The following is a 17,181-nucleotide window of genomic DNA, read 5'->3' as shown; positions in this document are numbered from 1 at the left end:
TTCAATACAGTTGCGCCAATGTCATCTGTAGTTCTGATATCGTAACAAATCTATTTTGTCATCAATTTTGTGTTTTGGCTTTTCTGTTTGTTACTGGTTTGATTTACATATACTTGTGTTATGCTTGGTCTGCTGGCAGTATTTATGGTAATCTGTTGCTAGGTATAATTTATGTTAAGTCATGTTTAGTATTCTTCACATAAACGTATGATCATTCTTGATAACTAGTCCAAAGTTTCATGCCGTTAAGGTAAATATGTACATGCACAAATTACCGAATTTTTTGTCGTTTCTATGTATACCTTTGCCTATAGATGTGTTCTGCCAGTTGACGACAGTCTGATTCATGCAATGACAGCGCCGGCTTGCTTCGCTGTCCTGGTAGGTGTACATTTTAAAATGTTTTTTTTGGGGGGGGGGGATATTTAGGTTGGTTAAATTGTGGATTGCAATTATAGTGCCGAAGTATCGTGACAATTACAGCTTATCGTTTACTTACAAACGTTTAAACGTAGATGTGAAAGCTGATGATTGATATTTTGGTATGCAATGCTTGTGGATTTCTACACTTTTATTTATAATCACTAAATTAGAATTCCTTCTCTACAGGTTGCCACAACTGTCACCATCTTAACAGTCCGCATGGATCACGTGATCTCTAAGAACATGAAAAGTGCCGTCACCAAGAAACCAAGGATGGACAAAATTGGGTAAAGTGCTGTTTGTTTTAAAATTTCTAATGGCTATCGCGACATTGACAGGAAACTGACAAGTATAATTTCTTGCTAGGTTTGATTTGGCCGTTTCTGCCATCATAAATGTATTTGTGGTATCTTGCACATTTTCCTTGGATATTCTGTGGCCAAAGCTAATAATATATAACTCACAACTTATTGCAATGAAGCGGCCAGCGATGGCCAATAGTTTATATTTGTAATAAATTAACAATTGACACCAAACTTGAACACCACGATGACCTTGAAGCTGATCCCAAACAAATATCATATCTTCTAGATGATTAGCTAATTATATTTCAGCCATACCATAGGTATGGTGAAATATATTGTATTCGTAATGTTTCTTTCTTTCTTTCTTTCTCCTGTCAAATTTTCAAAGCGATTCATCTCCGCCGTTTCTAGACCAAATGACTTGAAATTTGGCACAAGGGTAGAGTGGGCCAATACCAAAATGTGTTTTTTTCATTTTTTTCATATCTGCTCCTTAAATGATTTTATTGAGGTTTTATTGCAACTTTTGGACCAAAACTGTATATTTTGGCCCCCTGTACCATGGTATTACATCCAAATGACCTGAAATTTGGCACAGAGGTGCTCTAGATACTTATTCAAAGGATCCATGTATAATATGTGGTATAAATCACTTCCAAATGGCTCCTTAAGGAGGTTTTTGTGGGAGAGTTTAGGATAGGTAAGGCTGGAGTGCCGAGGTCAACGACCTCTAGGTCATTCTGGTGTGTCAGGGCCACAGGTGTGCCAGGTAGATCCAATTATCTACCTACCTACCTAGTCCATAGACATCCAGGTGGTTGGTGGACAAGGTAAATCCAATTAATGGCCAGCCAATGAGCGAGCTTATTTTGCCGGAAGAGTCCATTGTTGGACATGGGGTGTATTTTAAAATTTACTTTTAGACTTTGGTGATAATGCCAATGTTTTTTTTAGCGGAATTGTTTTCGCACTGATCCACTTGACATAAGACTACTACTGGGACAGTCCATTTTTTCACATAGGGGGGATTTAAAAAAAAAATCAGTTTTGGACATGGGTGATGATTCCGAATTCCATTTGTTAAATGGAAGTTTACCCCCACCTGAAGACTGTACATGAGGAGGATTCGGCAGCCAATCAGCAAGCCTTGTGTTATCAGGAAGAGCCCATTCATGCACGGGGGACTTTTTTAAAATTCAGTTTTGGACTGGGTTGCTTCTTATACAAAAGGCCATGTACTGTGAGTATTTCTGGACTTGTCTATTGTGCAATTTCAAACAGGGTGAGCTGGGAGATTCCATTCTTCGACGAAGGGGGTATTTTTTTAAATTCATTTTGTGGACTTTGCTGACTATTTTAGCTGATAAATTTTTTGGATCGCTCCACTTTACATAGGGGTATAACAGGAAGAGTCGATTCTTGCACAGAGGGGGGATTTTTTTCAAATATGGTTTTGGACGGCTGATGATTCCAAATTCCATTTCTTAGCGGAAGTGTTTTTGGAGTCGTCTATTTTTTTGAGTCCATTCTTTAAGGGGTTTTTGTAAGATTCAGTTTTGCTCATAAGTGTGATTAGTAGTTAGAAGTCATTTTAAGCAGAAGTGTTCCATTTTTGCACATGAGTGATTTTGGAACAGTCTATTGTTACATGAGGAGGGAGATGGCTGAAATATGCTGTATTTGCTCTCAAGCAAATGTCGGCCTTTCTAGTTATTGTGATATCTTTGTTTTTAGTGGCGAGATATGGCGGACCTGTGTTCTCGCCATTCTCCTGTGCATCGTGTGGCCAACGGGATATGTTGCCATGGCAACGCGGAGCACGGCCTTTGAGAACGTCTTTGGCATCTCAAACGTAATCCTGGTAAAATGATGTCCGTTGTTATATACGATAATGCCCGGTCTTGTATACGATAAAATAGTGTAATACATTATACCTGCAGTGATATATAATGTACAACGCAACAAGAGCGGTGACTAAAGTATAAAGATTCTGATGTATGAATACATTACTACTACTTTTGCATTACTGTGGTCCATCACCAACTATTTGTTATTCAACATTGCAGGGTATATACATCGCAATGTTCCTCGGACTGTGGTCTCAGGAGGTTAGTAACAACTGTGTTCTTAAAACTTTGAAATAAGACCTGTCTTACCGCATGAACGTATGAAGTATAAACTACGATATGATATATCATCATGAGTATCATGATCTACTGAGGTGCAGAAATTGCTTAAGTAAAGCTATACACATCATGTTACACAAACAGTGATTCACCCCACTGTACCGGAAAGGGTTGCGTGCATGCTTCGCTACCGGAAACGGTTGCAGTCCTGCTCATTGTGCTTGTGTCTAAGTGTTCGGAGAATTTCCCCGGTGCAATGAACATGTACACTCGTAGCGTCTGTCCAGTGGCAGACTAGCTCGTGAGCTAAAACTGGATCTAGATCACTTTCGTTTCCTATCCCACATGAGCTTCTTTTACACATCTGTTTATGATAAAATAACGTGATTACTTTTCCATCCTACAAACGCAGGTGAGAATTGCCTATGGTCGAAAGTACAAGAAGATTGACTATTTGGTGGAGGCCACACCGCGTCCAGTACCAAAATACATCCCGTAGAGAACCTTGATTTAAGGCCTGACATCTATGTCTTTTGTCAATGCTTTACAGTGTATTTGCACAAATTATATTACGATCAATTATCATGGCTTCATATTAAATTTGCTCAACTGTATTTGTTATGTGTAAAGGTGTTGTTTCTGTTCATTCCATGTTAATTATCTGAAATACTCTTGATACTTTGCAATTTGTAAGTTATCATAAATATTTTCTGTGTCCGAAAAACTGTGCTGTATGTAAGTATCTGCATTTATATCCATGCCCAACATTTCAAGATTAGTTTGGTCACTTTAGTTGGCGAAAACAATGAGTTCAACATATTCAATTGTCTTGAACAAACAAGACCAAGGAAAGCAGTGATAATTTAATGCTTAAGTGGACATAAAATTTCAGAATCCAACCTAGAATATTTCATTTACCACTAAAACATGCATTGTGCTACTTTTTAGTTTCAAGTTAGATTTTGAGTACAATGTATATATCACTAACTTAAAGATGTGTTTCTTGCATGATGTGTTCCTTAATGAAATGCATGCAGTGTATTATAGTAGTTTCAAAAAAACCCAAGTAGGGACACATAGGCTAACTATATGTCTTATGTAAATGTATCATGTAAAAATAAATATTAAATGGCAAGTTGTTGAAATATGCACATTCACAGAATAGCATGCTTTTGTAATTGTGTGAGTATTCTGGTGTTAGCTTCTTAATTGTACAAACAAATAAAGAGTCTGATCACAACATTCTGAGAGATTTCTTTTGCTTCTACTGTATGTATGTCTGCACAGTTCATTTATTGACTGTAAATTAAGAATATAATACCAATACAATATTCGTCCATATACTGCAGTAGGCAAGAATAGATCTAGGGGGCATCTTTTATACATTAGATACACAAGTCAGCAGTTTTTGTTTTCTTCTATATGATAGTTATTTGGTAGTGCAATATTGACCATAAGTAAAGAACCAAAATATATCAATAACTTGGAATACTACTTAAAGAGAATAAAATTAAAATGTGTACAGCTTAAATGCATTGCCTCCTTTGGGAAACTTTACAATTATACATTGCAATACAATGTAGAAAAGCACATGTTTTTATGCAGTGATTCAGACTTGGAATGAATAAATTGCTTTAAACTTTGGCCAGGTTTGATATCAAACACATTACTTGGACTTTTCTTTCTTCTTCCCCCCTGCTTTCTTGCTTTCCTTCTGTGGTATCTCCTTGCTGTCATCCCGAGGTTTCTGCCAAGGTAGTGGGTGCCTTCGGTAGATAGGCCATGGAGGAAGTGTCAACTGAAACAAAACGGACATTTATTATTCATCATTGATTACTCATTGAAATTGTACAAAATACAATGTTTTCTTCAAATCTGATAAGGAGCCCACCAATTACATTGGTCCACAAAGCCTACTACCAGGAGTTTCAAAACCCAAGGCCACGGGGTATACCCCCAAAGTGCTGGAAGGACCAAATTACCAAGACACTGGAATGAGTCTTAAGTCTGTGGAGTCACAAGTGCAAAGGACCGTGCAACTTGGAGAATCCTGACAGCGAGGAGCAAGAGGCCAGTTCTTGCCCTAAGCACTTAGGCAGGCAGGACATTTTGTATCAAAGACCATCATATTCATAGTCATATTGCGCTGAAATGATATCCAATTACCTTATACTGGCATGTAATATCAACATCAACTGATATCAAGTCAGTGAGTTATTTTGCTACTGGCCTTCTGCACTATGTTCTTTTACTATTATAGTTCACTATCTGAACTATTAATGTGAAGGACAATTATTATAAAGGACAATAATAATAGTTTATTTCAAATCCTTGACTGAGGGCTATAAACATGAAAAGAGACATACAAATAGTGTAGAACAGTATAGGATGTGTCTAGTCTAAAAGCTTACTATAAACTGCAACTTTTTATAGACCTGTCAATCCTTGGAGTTTGAGCCGGTCAACACCCTGTTTTTCTTTTAATGGTTATAAAGATGACCATTGTGACTTTTTGGTGGAGAAGAATTTTTGAGATTGCAATTGGGGTTGGTGATTTTCTAAAGCCTTGTTTCAGAGTATTTTAACATGATTTCCTGTAGAAAGGTCTAACTGTGTTATCTGCCCTGAAAAAGTATTTCGAGCACTGAATAGTACTAGTACATATAACTCACCAAACATGAGAGGATGAATCCTGCCACTAAGATGTACACTGTCTGCACAAACTGCTCACACACATATCCCCAGGCAAACCCTACCACCTGGTGACACAGATGATAAATAGATAAACATAAACAAATAAACTGGGAGAATCATCAACATGAAAAAAACATAACATCTTTTAAGTAAATGCTTATTTGAGACTTGGCATACACATGTCAGTGCACAAAGGTAGATATGTATGCAATTATCGATATATAACTTATGCTTGTTAGGGTTTTTCTAATACTGTGTACATGAGGCTTTGAATAATTATAGGTGAATGGCTAAAGTGCTTTTTTTAAATGCCCCAAAGGAGGCTAGGGCTTTGCCCTGCCATGCCTTGATGTAGATGTAATGGTAATTTACCTTTATCCACGGAGTAACCTCTATTCATTGTCGTTTTAAGTTTAAAACGGTATTTAGGAATATCAATTCGAAGGACGGATGATAATCTCAACATGCAAAATTAAAATGTTGTTTGACTTTGAAACCATCACCCGTGGGCTTGATATCCCTAAATACGTATCTTTGAATATAACTGATTGATTGAATGATTGATTGATTGATTGATTGATTGATTGATTGATTGATTGATCTTTAGGGTAGTCCCTTCAGTTAACGTAGTAACTGATTTCCAAGGGAGCCCTATATACATGTTCGCACAACGACGGGTTATACCGCCCCATACGGGGTGACACACCCGTCCGGGTGAATGATGTAGATCACCATGTGGCTGATACGAGACAGAGGTTGCCAGGCCTCCATCCAGGTGATTTGAAGTTAATCACCAACTTCCGACAGAAGGATTTGCACCAACGCACACCACACCATCGCACATGTGGGGGTTCTTTAACGTGCATGGAGTATGGCTCTCCCCATACACGGGACCTCCATTTAACGTCCTATCCAAGGGACGACTCATTTTTCACTTGAGTAAAGTGAGGAAAGTCGTGTAAAGTGCCTTTCCCAAGGGCACAAGACCGGCAACACGGCAGGCGGATTCGAACCGGCGACCTCTCGGTCACGGGCCGAATACACTTACCACTGTGCTACGCGGCCCCACAACTGATATAGGTCATTCTGCCAATAAAGGTGAACTAGCACTACATCTACATCAATACATGCCAGGGCAAAGCCCTCTTCTGGGGCATCCCACCCAGGTAACAGTAGTACTGTTATGTGAACTAGTTCAAGACAAGTGGAGAATATTATCAGTGCTTTTATAGGTACCATGGGTACAGCAGGGGTTCAGACAATGCCGCAGCCCCCCCAAAATTTGGCTCCTCTGAAGAATACCACAGAATGCATCAATACCATTCCTTCTAGCATGCCACCAAAAGTCTAACAGGTATATTAGCTGTAACATAATTTATACTTACTGCAAATACAATGATGATGATCTGAAATATCTGCTCAGCTAGCTTCTGTCCTTTGTAGTCCTGCAAAAGTTGGGCAAAGGTTAGAAAGATTAGAAGGCCTTCATGTTATGATAAATATCCATAAAATATCAATAACACTAATAACAGCCATGAAAATCATGGCATAACAGCCATGAAGTGTAATCATAATAGCCGGTGTCCGCCCCCCTCCCCATCTCTTGCACCATATGGTATCATAATTCATAGTTTACATGCTAGATATCAGACCGTACAATTCTATTTCCCATGAAATACCTAAATTTTCTTGTGCTGGGTAAACCTTACTTACCATATGACTCGGTATGGCGTTCAATCTCTCTTTAATGGCGTCCATTGTTATCAGTTTTGGAGGGGAAATGTGGGCAAATGTCCCGAGCTCTTCCGTGCTGAGTGCTGATGTGTCTCTAAATCTCGAGCAGTTCTCGTGAGACTTTCATCGGGATATACCACTCAATGAAGGGGATTATATAGATTTTAAAGCATCTAAATTTAGACTAGAAAGAAAATATGGAAACTTAAAATATGATAATTAATTTGATATATTTGTTTATACTTAATATTTAGTGATATATTATCTTAAGCTTTATACAACTATTTGCGCTAATCAAAATAGGGTGTACTATTCTGGTAACCTTTGACCTTATCTTCAGCGTCTGGACCGGAGCACAGATTTAGTAGGTATCTAAATTTTACATTTTTACGATTCACAAAGCTATATCTTACAATATATTTTATCCTCGCGTGAAAAAGACAATACCACGTGGTATCCATTGAATATCAACTTCACTTAAGTCTTTTATTTAGGAGAAATAAGCTTGATAAAATATCTTTCTTCCCCGATCGTCTTCAAAAACCCCACCGAGCTTTGAGGAACCAAAATAAAGACGTCATTGTTACAGACGACGCCCGCTACGTGGCGCGACCCCGGTTGTTTTTATAAACATTAGCTTTTATAAACAGTAACAACTTTAACTGTTTTTGATTTGTTATGCTTTGTTAGACGTTAGAGTAGTGCGATCGCCACCGTTTTTGCGATCCATCTACAAGACGTTATGTATACGTGGCACTGACTACATCTGCTGTCCAACTGTGTGTCCAGTGTATGAGTCTGTCTGGATGCGGCTGTTGGATTTCTCGTGAAGAGATTTGAGAGAGCTGTGAGGCTGTGGGGAGACAGAAGACAACACCATGCCTATCCTGGCGGCCATGGCTATCTCTCCCAGGAAGAGTATGTATTGAAAATGCATTATTTGTCATAACTAGACCACACGTGAAAATCTAAACTGATTGACAATTACTAGAACCTGGTCATATAAGAAGGTTGAGTTCTTACTTATTTCAATTGGTTGCTTAGACCCACATCTTGTTGTTGTCTCCAGATCAGAGATATTGTGTCCAGTAACAAGCTTGTCCAGGTATTTTGTTACAAATATGAACAATTAAATTTATTTTACTAAACAAGACAACCCTATGTATGTACATGTTAATCATGCCAATAAAGGTTCCTGAGGACCCTCTTTAACATTAGCAAACTAATTACAATAAACATAACTAGCATAAGTTTCCTTTCAGTTGACCAATGTATGGACGTAGGTAATTTAGAATAACGGAGACTGTATAAGGTGATTTTGACATTTAATTCTTTGCTGTTTTGCAGTTTTCCTGTTCCTGGTGTTTGCTGGAGCCATTGGTCTGCTGTTGGCCTTCCACAAACCCAGCCGCAAGAAACTCATGCAAGCACCAAAGCTCGTCTTTGACAGTGAGTAAAGAAGTCATTCAACAATGTGTGCACTGCAAATTTCTTATGACGTTGTGGACCCGTTCTATTTTTTTCTTTTCTGTACACTACTCGGGTATCAGGCCAGAGCATCACTAGATAAAACTACCATGACACATAGTAAAGAAATTACATGGGAGATACAATTGTATATACCAAGTATGACGGGTGTAAGTGTGTTGTGTGTAACTACTAACTAGGTTAGCACTAGCCTCCATAGCAGGCTATCCGGGGCCGGCAATCAAGCGACCGTACAAAAAGAAATGGCCAGCAAAAGTGTATTTTGAGCCCAAAAAAATGATAAAAGGCCCCAGAGAGCCAGTGCTATGGAGGCTATTTAGCATGTCGCATTGCCAAAAGCTACCACATGTAATAACAATGACAATGACAATGACAATGAAGTTTATTGCATATTCATGCCCCGTTGGGGCTAAATGCAGTCAGTTTGGTACAAAAGGTAGTAAACGCAAAGTTATACAATTTCACATGACCAGTAACTGTTACCTTGCATAGGAATGGGTTAAAGCTAGGATATCTCCTTGCTTACAGGAAACATGGTCTTACATATAATTTCAAAGACAAGAGCATGGATACCCCCAAATAACCCCATCAGGGGCAAACAAAGTAGGGGAGGAGTTGAGTAGGGCAACCTGACTTGAAATGACTCAATCATGATTGAGTCAATGGTGGGGGCTGTCACAACCAGGCCAGGCATTCCACTGGGAAATGGTAGGGGATAAAATTTGTATGTTCTGTACTGGTGTTTATGGTATGGAAGTGGTGGCTCCCTTAGGTACCTCTCTAGGTTGGTTTAAGGGGTATTAGATTTTTGTTCATCTAACATTAGGTAATAGCCTTTTTAGGCAGTGTCAGGGCAACATTGCATTTAGAATGTTGTGCCCATCCCTCTCCTTTCACTGCCCACTCATAACATATATGTTGTTAAGTAGATAGCTGACTTGGATGGTTCATTAAACATCCAACTTTTCAATTTTAGAGTGAACATATCTGCTCTTTCATATCCACTATAATATAACTGAAAAGCAAGGAAGTTGAATTTATCTATTATTTATCTGTTAACTGTAAACATGTCTTGTTGTGACCTGTGCTTAGCCCAGCGCGGCAAAAACATGCAATAACAGTCTTCATTCATTCATTAATGTTGTATTTCAGGCAGGAATGCAGGAGAGTTGAAGCCCCCTGAAGGGTTTGATCCCGCCGCTGACACCATCCCTGTAGTGATCAGTACTGATGAAGGCCGGCTGATGGGGGCAGTAGCAGCCATCAACAGTATCGCTACCAACTCCAAATCTCCTGTCAAATTCTACCTCATCACGGACAAGGACACTAAGGACCATCTAGAGTAAGTTGGCACATCAGAAACAATATAGAGCGCATGCATACTATTACAATGGCACTCATACAACTGTTCTTGTTAATTTGAAAGTTCATCTGTGTTAATAGAAGTCATTCTGGAAAATCAAACTGTAATTTTCAACACAAAAATTGGACTGAACAGTCTTCAGGCTTTGTCAAGGAATAAAGTTAGCACACTGCAAGACTTCCTGCAACTTATGATCCACTGCTCACCAAGTCATGTGTGCTTTCTACATAACTTGACATCACAGAAGCAGTGGATTGATTGTTCATACCTTGACAAAGACTGGAGCTGTGAAGTAAAGAATTGAAGGGTTTTCTTTCAGAAATTACAGTTTGATTTTTCCAGAGCTGTTATTGTTATGCTTCTTGAACTGATATATTGAGTGGTAGGAAAATACTAAAAGGAGGAAGTTTAAAGAGCAGGAAAGATTTGTTGTAAGATGTCCCTCACAGAAAAGTCTTTTATTTTCTACAGACAGTGGATCCTGAAAACAAGACTTCACAGCATTAACCATGAGATTATCGTGTTTAATGAGGAATGGGTGAAGGGCAAGATCAATGTGAGAGGAGGAAGACAGGAGCTCGCTAGTCCTGTAAGGCTGCTTATCTCACTAAATGCCAAGTAAATGTATTTGTAGTAGGTGTAGTAACTATGCATATAAGCATTGCTGTATGTCGCCATGATTAAAGTTTTAAACATTAACACTAGCAAACTGTCAATTGTCCATTAAAAGCCAAGCATTTCTTGGTACAATGTATTAGAGAAAATACAGTGCTATGGTTGCACTTTGATAACCAAGCATTTACCAGTATTAGAGAAAATACAGTACCTTGAATCAATACCAATGGTCTACTCTTTTATCCCTCTTCAGCTCAACTATGCCAGATTTTACCTTCCAAAGCTGCTGCCTCCTGACTTTAATGGGAAGATCCTCTATCTGGATGATGATGTCATAGTTCAAGGTCAGTACTAATGTCTTCTGTAATTTCCGTTCCTTCACCAATCTTTGCTGCTTTCCCTGAAAATCAAGAAACATTGAGTAGATATGAATTCTTCTAGCATGCGTAGTCCAGTGGATAACAGCCCTGCCTCTGATTTAGATGCTGTGAGTCCGATTCTGCCTGTGTCGTTCACCTGACATGCATGCTACTGGGAAGGCCGTGGTCCACTGTTCATTGTGTTTGTCAAAAAGAGCTAGGGGAATTTCCCTGGTACAACCAGTAAATACTCTACATACATGTAGTGTCTGTCCTCTCTGTCACGACCAGTGGAAGACTAGCTCTTCAGTGAGCTAAAACTAGATTGAAATCACTTTCCTTTCCATTCCAGATCCTTTCTCGTGACCTAATTTGAGTGAGAACTATTATCCTTTACTCCCCAATTATCCAGGTGACATCACACAGCTGTACAACACCAAGATCGATGAGACTTTAGTCATGGCCTTCTCTGAAGACTGTAACACTGTGTCCAACAGATTCGGCCTCTTCATGGTAGGTTTAAAAAACTGTTTGACTTGTATCATTGAGTAGACTGCAGTCAAAATTTTGTATCTTCCCTTTCTCAACACCATTTCAATTATCTCCATCAAGCATCTTCTTGGTAACTCTTTGTTTTGCATACAAAATTTCCAGACCTCTCTATATGCAGACTTGTTTAATGGATCATGGCTTCTTGTTGTGTGGACATGTTGTGCGTAGAGTTTTCTTTCGCTATTTGTTTAATCCCTCCACCCGGACCTTGTCATACTGAACACTAGCTATCTGATAACAAAGGTACTGTGACAGTCATGCATATGCTGCTATCAAACCATCATGCAAGGTTAACTTTCTTTCATACAAGCTTAAAATGTGTAATTTTCTTCCAACAGAACACATATGCCAACTATATCAACTTTGGGAACGAGAATGTGAAGAAACTTGGGATGAAACCAGGGACTTGCTCCTTCAACACAGGAGTTTTTGTGGCCAACATGACGGAGTGGAAGAACCAGAAAATCACCACAAAGCTGGAGTTTTGGACAGCACTCAATACTGAGTAAGACTTTGTTGATTTCCATATGATATTTCCATGCAGATTGCATTTGATTTAGCACTTGGTTGGTCGATGAAGGTTAGACATCCAGGTAATAAGACATGCCAAATAGCAATGACTCAAGCAACTAGATATGATTTTGGAAAACAATCTCACTGATAAAATGTAGTGAATTCTACCTGAAATCTTGGCCATAAATTATGCTTGATCAACAAGTGCAATTTTTCTTTGCATTGTCAGGCTAGTAAAAATGTTACAATGTGCTTGGTTTGTCAACTTTTGCTATGTCCCAAACTTACTGATATTTTCTCTTCATAATATGAACGGCGATGATCATCAATACAGAGGATAGCAGGTTATTTCAAATATGGTGATTCTTATGATGATGAATGATGATAGCAGATTATTCACCACATGCTGATTCTCCTGTCCAGAGAGAATGTTTACGGTGCCCAGCAGGGTGGTGGGGGTTCCCAGCCCCCCATGATGATCGTGTTCTACAACCAGTACTCCAAAATAGACCCCATGTGGCACATCAGACATCTAGGTTTGTACAGTCCTTATAAACACATTTCCTGTGAATTTTCATGTGTTGAATTTTTTTTTTGTTGGACTGATAAAAAAACGGACCTGATAAAATCAAGTAGACCAGATTTTGGAACAAGTCAAAAATTAATGAACAGACTATGCCAACAGAATTTCACACATTTGGGAGCTTGCTGGTCCAAGAACATAACACGAGAAGGATAGTTGAGTTTACAGTTAATTTTTACCAAATTTCTATTATGTAAATTTTCAATGACCACTGTTGCCTTTTTCAGGATAGATGATTTGTATCAAATTTGATCTGTATATGCCCTTGTGTTGAACAATTGATCCGTGTATACATGTACCTTTGTGTTGGAAGAAAGTTTAGCATTTTACAGTAACAGTAGTTGACCTTGGATTGTTTTAAGAGGATCAACCTTAACCAATCAGATAGATTGTTTGATTGAAGAGATTTCTCAACTATAATGTAACACCCTTCCAGGTTGGACCGCGGGAACAAGGTACTCCAAACAGTTCATCATGGAGGCGAAACTCCTCCATTGGAATGGTCGCTTTAAACCCTGGGGCCGCACCTCACAGCACATGGACGCGTGGGAGCGATACTACATTCCAGATCCGACAGGGAAGTCCCAACTGACCAGGAAATTCCGTATGTTTTAAATGGAAGACAATGTCTCAATATCATTAATATATTAGTCAGAACATTGATGGTTGTAGCCAAAGCTAGTGAAATATTGGCCTTAGATTTCACTATATACTTCAAGACATGAAACACTCTCATGGAAATAGAAAATCTGTGAGGCCACAGTGACTTAATTTTATGTATGACATCCATGCACATTGATTTTTGCCAGTTCTCAAAAAAAAAAAAACTGTGGTCACATTTTACCCAATAGCATCCCTAGTCAATCAGAATTTTATGCTTGCTAGAGGATCTGCTTTCCACTTCCAGGGATAGAGGGCACATTGTCAGAGTATGGGGCCACAGTGCCATTGTTCCCCTCTTTAAGCAAGAATTGCAATAAAAACATCATTGAAATGGTGACGATTGTGTCTTATAAGTTATAGTCTCACTGGAGCTGAACATAAAACAAACCAAGTCTGGGAAAGAATGGACTTGATGTTTAGGTATTTTTTTTCCTGAATTTTTTTTTTTTCGCCCTCACACATTAGTATTGGAGTCTCCAGAGGATGTCATCCATAAGATTAAGTCAGTGTGGCCCAATCCAAACTGTAGCCCTATTGTGAGTAGTAGAGGCACAGCTTTGATGGGTAGGTGCTCCCAGTATTGTGGATATGGTCACATATTGTACTATTGTACTACAGTCTGTGCTGTTGTGAATTCTTGCCAACCTATCTTGTTGTACATTCGAGGAAAACTAACAATAGCAAGTAGCATGACATGCTAAAGATGATGTAAGTCGGCGCAGTTTATGAAAAGTGTTTTTTTTATTGATTGCTAACAATTTTATGACTTCTAACTTGTGTGCTTCTGTGAACAATGAACTAAAGGATACTGGCCATATGTAGTAACCATATATTGTTAACATACATGTATGCCTTTTTTGCTACATGTTTGCATTTTGTGTCATTTTTTTTCTATGAAAAGTAATGATCTGTTAGTTCTGTGCTAACATTTTTAACCCTCAAACCACCGTATGGGGTCAAAACTGACCCCAGGCGTATATCGATGTGTGCCATCATGGCATTTCTGGTCGAAAGCAAATTTCGTTCCATGAGTTTGTTTGTATATATGTCCTATAACTTCTTATACGTTTTTAACGAGATTGGCTCATTATTGATTAAGTTATCTTAGAAAGTTTATGCATGGTCCAGTGGGGTCAAAACTGACCCCAGCATTTTTTTAAACAAACTTTTGCGACCCACACCTGAACTACTTATCGTAGGATCACGAAATTTTCAGAGAATGCTGTACATGTAAGCCAAAATTATTGCTACAGCTTTTGTGCCATTATCATGTTATATGACGACATTATGACGTCATCTAGGTAATCTCGGCCACCATCTTGGATTTTGCCTGATGACGTCATTAAATTAGCATAAATTATGAATATTGAGTCATGAAATTTACGTTGAATTTCATAAGATGTGATAAGCAACTGATATCTGCTAAGAAAACCTTAAAACTTAAATGTTTAATACAAAATTAGAAAACTTAATGATAATAATAATTAGTAATAAATATGTCTGTCAGAATTTCGTTGCCATGGCAACATGAAAAATGACGAACATACTTTGTCCACTGAAAATGTTGGCTTTCAACATTTTCTAAAAAGTCACCAAGTTTGGTGACCCTAGCATGAGCCATTCAGGCGCTATACGGCATTGAAGTTGGCATCAAAAACCTCCTTCCCTTTCTGAATAGCATTGGTGCAAAATGTGGTCCTCGTGATCTTTTGCATAAATTATGATAATGAGCTAGAAGTCTTCTAACCTAATCATGTCAGACTGTCCCACATAGATTAATGAAACTAAACATATATACAAATCACAAAAAGAGTCACACAAAAAACTGTATTTGTACAAAACGTTTTGGGGTCAGTTTTGACCCCATACGGTAATCTACGTCACAAAAAAGCTACGGTGGTTTGAGGGTTAAGGTGCTATTTTTTTACTCAAATGCAGTGTTACTGCCCATAGCCATATTGGTGCTTATTATGAGGACAGACCAAATTATTCTCTAAAATATGTTAGACTTATATACAAATTCTTCTCATAAGATATTTGTATACAAATTTTCATTCAAATGTAACAAAAGACAGATTTATGTATCAAATAGCCTAGATATCTTAAGTCTGGAACATTGTTTTGTCATTTTAATCAGTAAAAACATACGGTGCTATGTTTTTCCAAAACTATTTTGCCAAAGAATAATCACACTTTATTGCAGTAACAAATGTTTTTGTAATGTGTATTACTGTACATGTGTGTCCCATATACGTATTGTTAGCTGTTTAGCAATGTTAATGTAATATATATATATGTTTAGTAATGATAGCTGTTTAGCAATGTTAATGTAATATATATATATTTGTAACAGATGTATGTAACACATTTTTTACATTTGTAGTATATTTACTTTTGTACTTTTTGCAAGAGCTTTGGTGCCAACATGTGTATTAATGATCCAAACAAGCAACAGAGATATTGTGTTAACTACAGGAGTTATACATGTAATTGTAGGGTCTGCATTCTTATACGTACATGTATTTAAAAAACTCAATTATTTTGCTGCATCGTTAAAATTAAACTGTTCTCTATTGTGACAAAGATGATGTTTTGTGGAATTGTTACTGAACACGAATTTTGTCTTATATGGCTAGCCCCAGCTTGTTATAATTTTGTATATACAAGCATAAATGATGGTTGATGGATTTATTTTGGGGGTCTCCAGTTGTCGAGAGATTAAGTTAATGTGACCAGGCAATATTAAAATGAAAAGTAGACAGGACTGTTCGAAAGCATCACAGAAAAAAAGGGGGACTTGTTACTAGCGAGACTTCCGAAATAGTATGTAGGAAACTCCAAAAATAGCGGAACTGTATGGTCTTTCGCAGAGAAATGTATGCAAACAACTCTAAGTTAAGAATAACTGAGATAAAAAGAATGAAAACTTTATCGTTTTCCCTCCCCATTTTGAGTGAAAGAGTCCGACGACCGTAACATAACACCACAACCGAAGGACACCACACAGGAGAGTTAACAGTCGGAATTCCCTCAAATAGCGGCCAGTAAGTCTCAGTCATAGCAAATACAAAGTAAGAACTGTAGCTGCTCGTCATATATTGGAAAAGGTTAGTGCTAGTAGGCCAGTAGCTAAAATCCTTCCAGGCTTTTTACAACCATACTGAATGGCAGGTCGTGTGTGTGTGTGTAAGGCAGGGATCAGATATAGTAACACTGCTTAAAAGGAGGGGCTATCATGGCTGTGGTCAAACCACTGTCTATTTTTAGATTTCTAGTGCTCACAATATTGATTGGATCCCATATTTGTACGGGGAGGTTTGCTACTAAAACAGTGCAGAAGACATTGTGGTCTCCACACTTGCGAGTTGGAGAAAGATTACTTACATTTTAGTAGATTTAATGATATACTCTCCTCATTTATCTTTTATCGTATTGCATCACATTGGCTATCAAGTAAAGGCAGTCCTATAGGAGCTACATACATGTACATGTAGGATCAGTACGCGTATGCCACGCAGCGAAATGAATCGGAACTGCAGTACGTCATTATCATCATGCATTTGTATATGACACGACGAAGAAGAAGATCATGCATTTTATGCCTTTTGTTTGACATGTATGTGCAAACTCTCCAGCGATACAAAACAATATAAAAATGAGATATGGGGTAACGAATGGTACCTCATCTTTTTAAATTTTGCTTTATTTCTAACGGTAGTAAAACGTCCTAGGAACCAAAAATAACAGAGTAACGGGGTCAGAT

At 38.1% G+C, this 17,181-nt stretch overlaps 3 protein-coding genes across 4 annotated transcripts in view; 2 read left to right on the top strand and 1 right to left on the bottom strand.

Moving 5' to 3' along the window:
• The window catches only part of LOC118430167, a 68,725-nt gene extending 65,066 nt beyond the window's left edge, over positions 1-3,659 (top strand). Inside the window, exons 44-48 of the mRNA XM_035840876.1 lie at positions 315-381; positions 610-710; positions 2,463-2,589; positions 2,795-2,836; positions 3,267-3,659. Of these exons, the coding sequence (XP_035696769.1) occupies positions 315-381; positions 610-710; positions 2,463-2,589; positions 2,795-2,836; positions 3,267-3,353 (424 nt within the window). The 3' untranslated portion in view covers positions 3,354-3,659. The remainder of the gene's footprint in view (positions 1-314; positions 382-609; positions 711-2,462; positions 2,590-2,794; positions 2,837-3,266) is intronic.
• Positions 3,660-4,099: 440 nt separating this feature from the next.
• LOC118430573 (signal peptidase complex subunit 1-like) lies at positions 4,100-7,438 on the bottom strand. Its single transcript, XM_035841524.1, has 4 exons — positions 7,262-7,438; positions 6,934-6,993; positions 5,527-5,613; positions 4,100-4,652 (listed from the first exon to the last, which is right to left on the bottom strand). The coding sequence occupies exons 1-4, from the start codon at positions 7,304-7,306 to the stop codon at positions 4,521-4,523; spliced, it is 324 nt and encodes a 107-aa protein (XP_035697417.1). The 5' UTR covers positions 7,307-7,438; the 3' UTR covers positions 4,100-4,520.
• A 182-nt stretch (positions 7,439-7,620) lies between these two features.
• On the top strand, positions 7,621-13,563 carry LOC118430572 (glycosyltransferase 8 domain-containing protein 2-like). 2 transcript variants are annotated; one of them, XM_035841522.1, is made up of 10 exons: positions 7,621-7,650; positions 8,072-8,200; positions 8,630-8,731; positions 9,923-10,112; positions 10,605-10,722; positions 11,002-11,092; positions 11,520-11,620; positions 11,998-12,164; positions 12,596-12,708; positions 13,192-13,563. In XM_035841522.1, the coding sequence occupies exons 2-10, from the start codon at positions 8,161-8,163 to the stop codon at positions 13,368-13,370; spliced, it is 1,101 nt and encodes a 366-aa protein (XP_035697415.1). In that variant the 5' UTR covers positions 7,621-7,650; positions 8,072-8,160; the 3' UTR covers positions 13,371-13,563. The 2 variants fall into 2 exon arrangements, with proteins under 2 accessions (XP_035697415.1, XP_035697416.1); XM_035841523.1 differs by having other exon boundaries at positions 7,628-7,646.
• The last annotated feature ends 3,618 nt before the right edge of the window (positions 13,564-17,181 follow it).

Source organism: Branchiostoma floridae, chromosome 14 (assembly GCF_000003815.2).
Source record: "Branchiostoma floridae strain S238N-H82 chromosome 14, Bfl_VNyyK, whole genome shotgun sequence".
NCBI lineage: Eukaryota > Metazoa > Chordata > Leptocardii > Amphioxiformes > Branchiostomatidae > Branchiostoma > Branchiostoma floridae.
This window is presented reverse-complemented; position numbering and strand designations above follow the sequence as displayed.

Coding starts and splice junctions, on each gene's coding strand:
- LOC118430573 (XM_035841524.1), bottom strand. CDS start 7,306: ATGGACGCCATTAAAGAGAGATTGAACGCCATACCGAGTCATATG. Junction 5,614..6,933: donor TCATCATCATTGTATTTGCA/GTAAGTATAAAT, acceptor CTGTGTCACCAG/GTGGTAGGGTTTGCCTGGGG. Junction 4,653..5,526: donor GATTCATCCTCTCATGTTTG/GTGAGTTATATG, acceptor GTTTTGTTTCAG/TTGACACTTCCTCCATGGCC.
- LOC118430572 (XM_035841522.1), top strand. CDS start 8,161: ATGCCTATCCTGGCGGCCATGGCTATCTCTCCCAGGAAGA. Junction 8,201..8,629: donor GGCTATCTCTCCCAGGAAGA/GTATGTATTGAA, acceptor GCTGTTTTGCAG/TTTTCCTGTTCCTGGTGTTT. Junction 8,732..9,922: donor ACCAAAGCTCGTCTTTGACA/GTGAGTAAAGAA, acceptor GTTGTATTTCAG/GCAGGAATGCAGGAGAGTTG.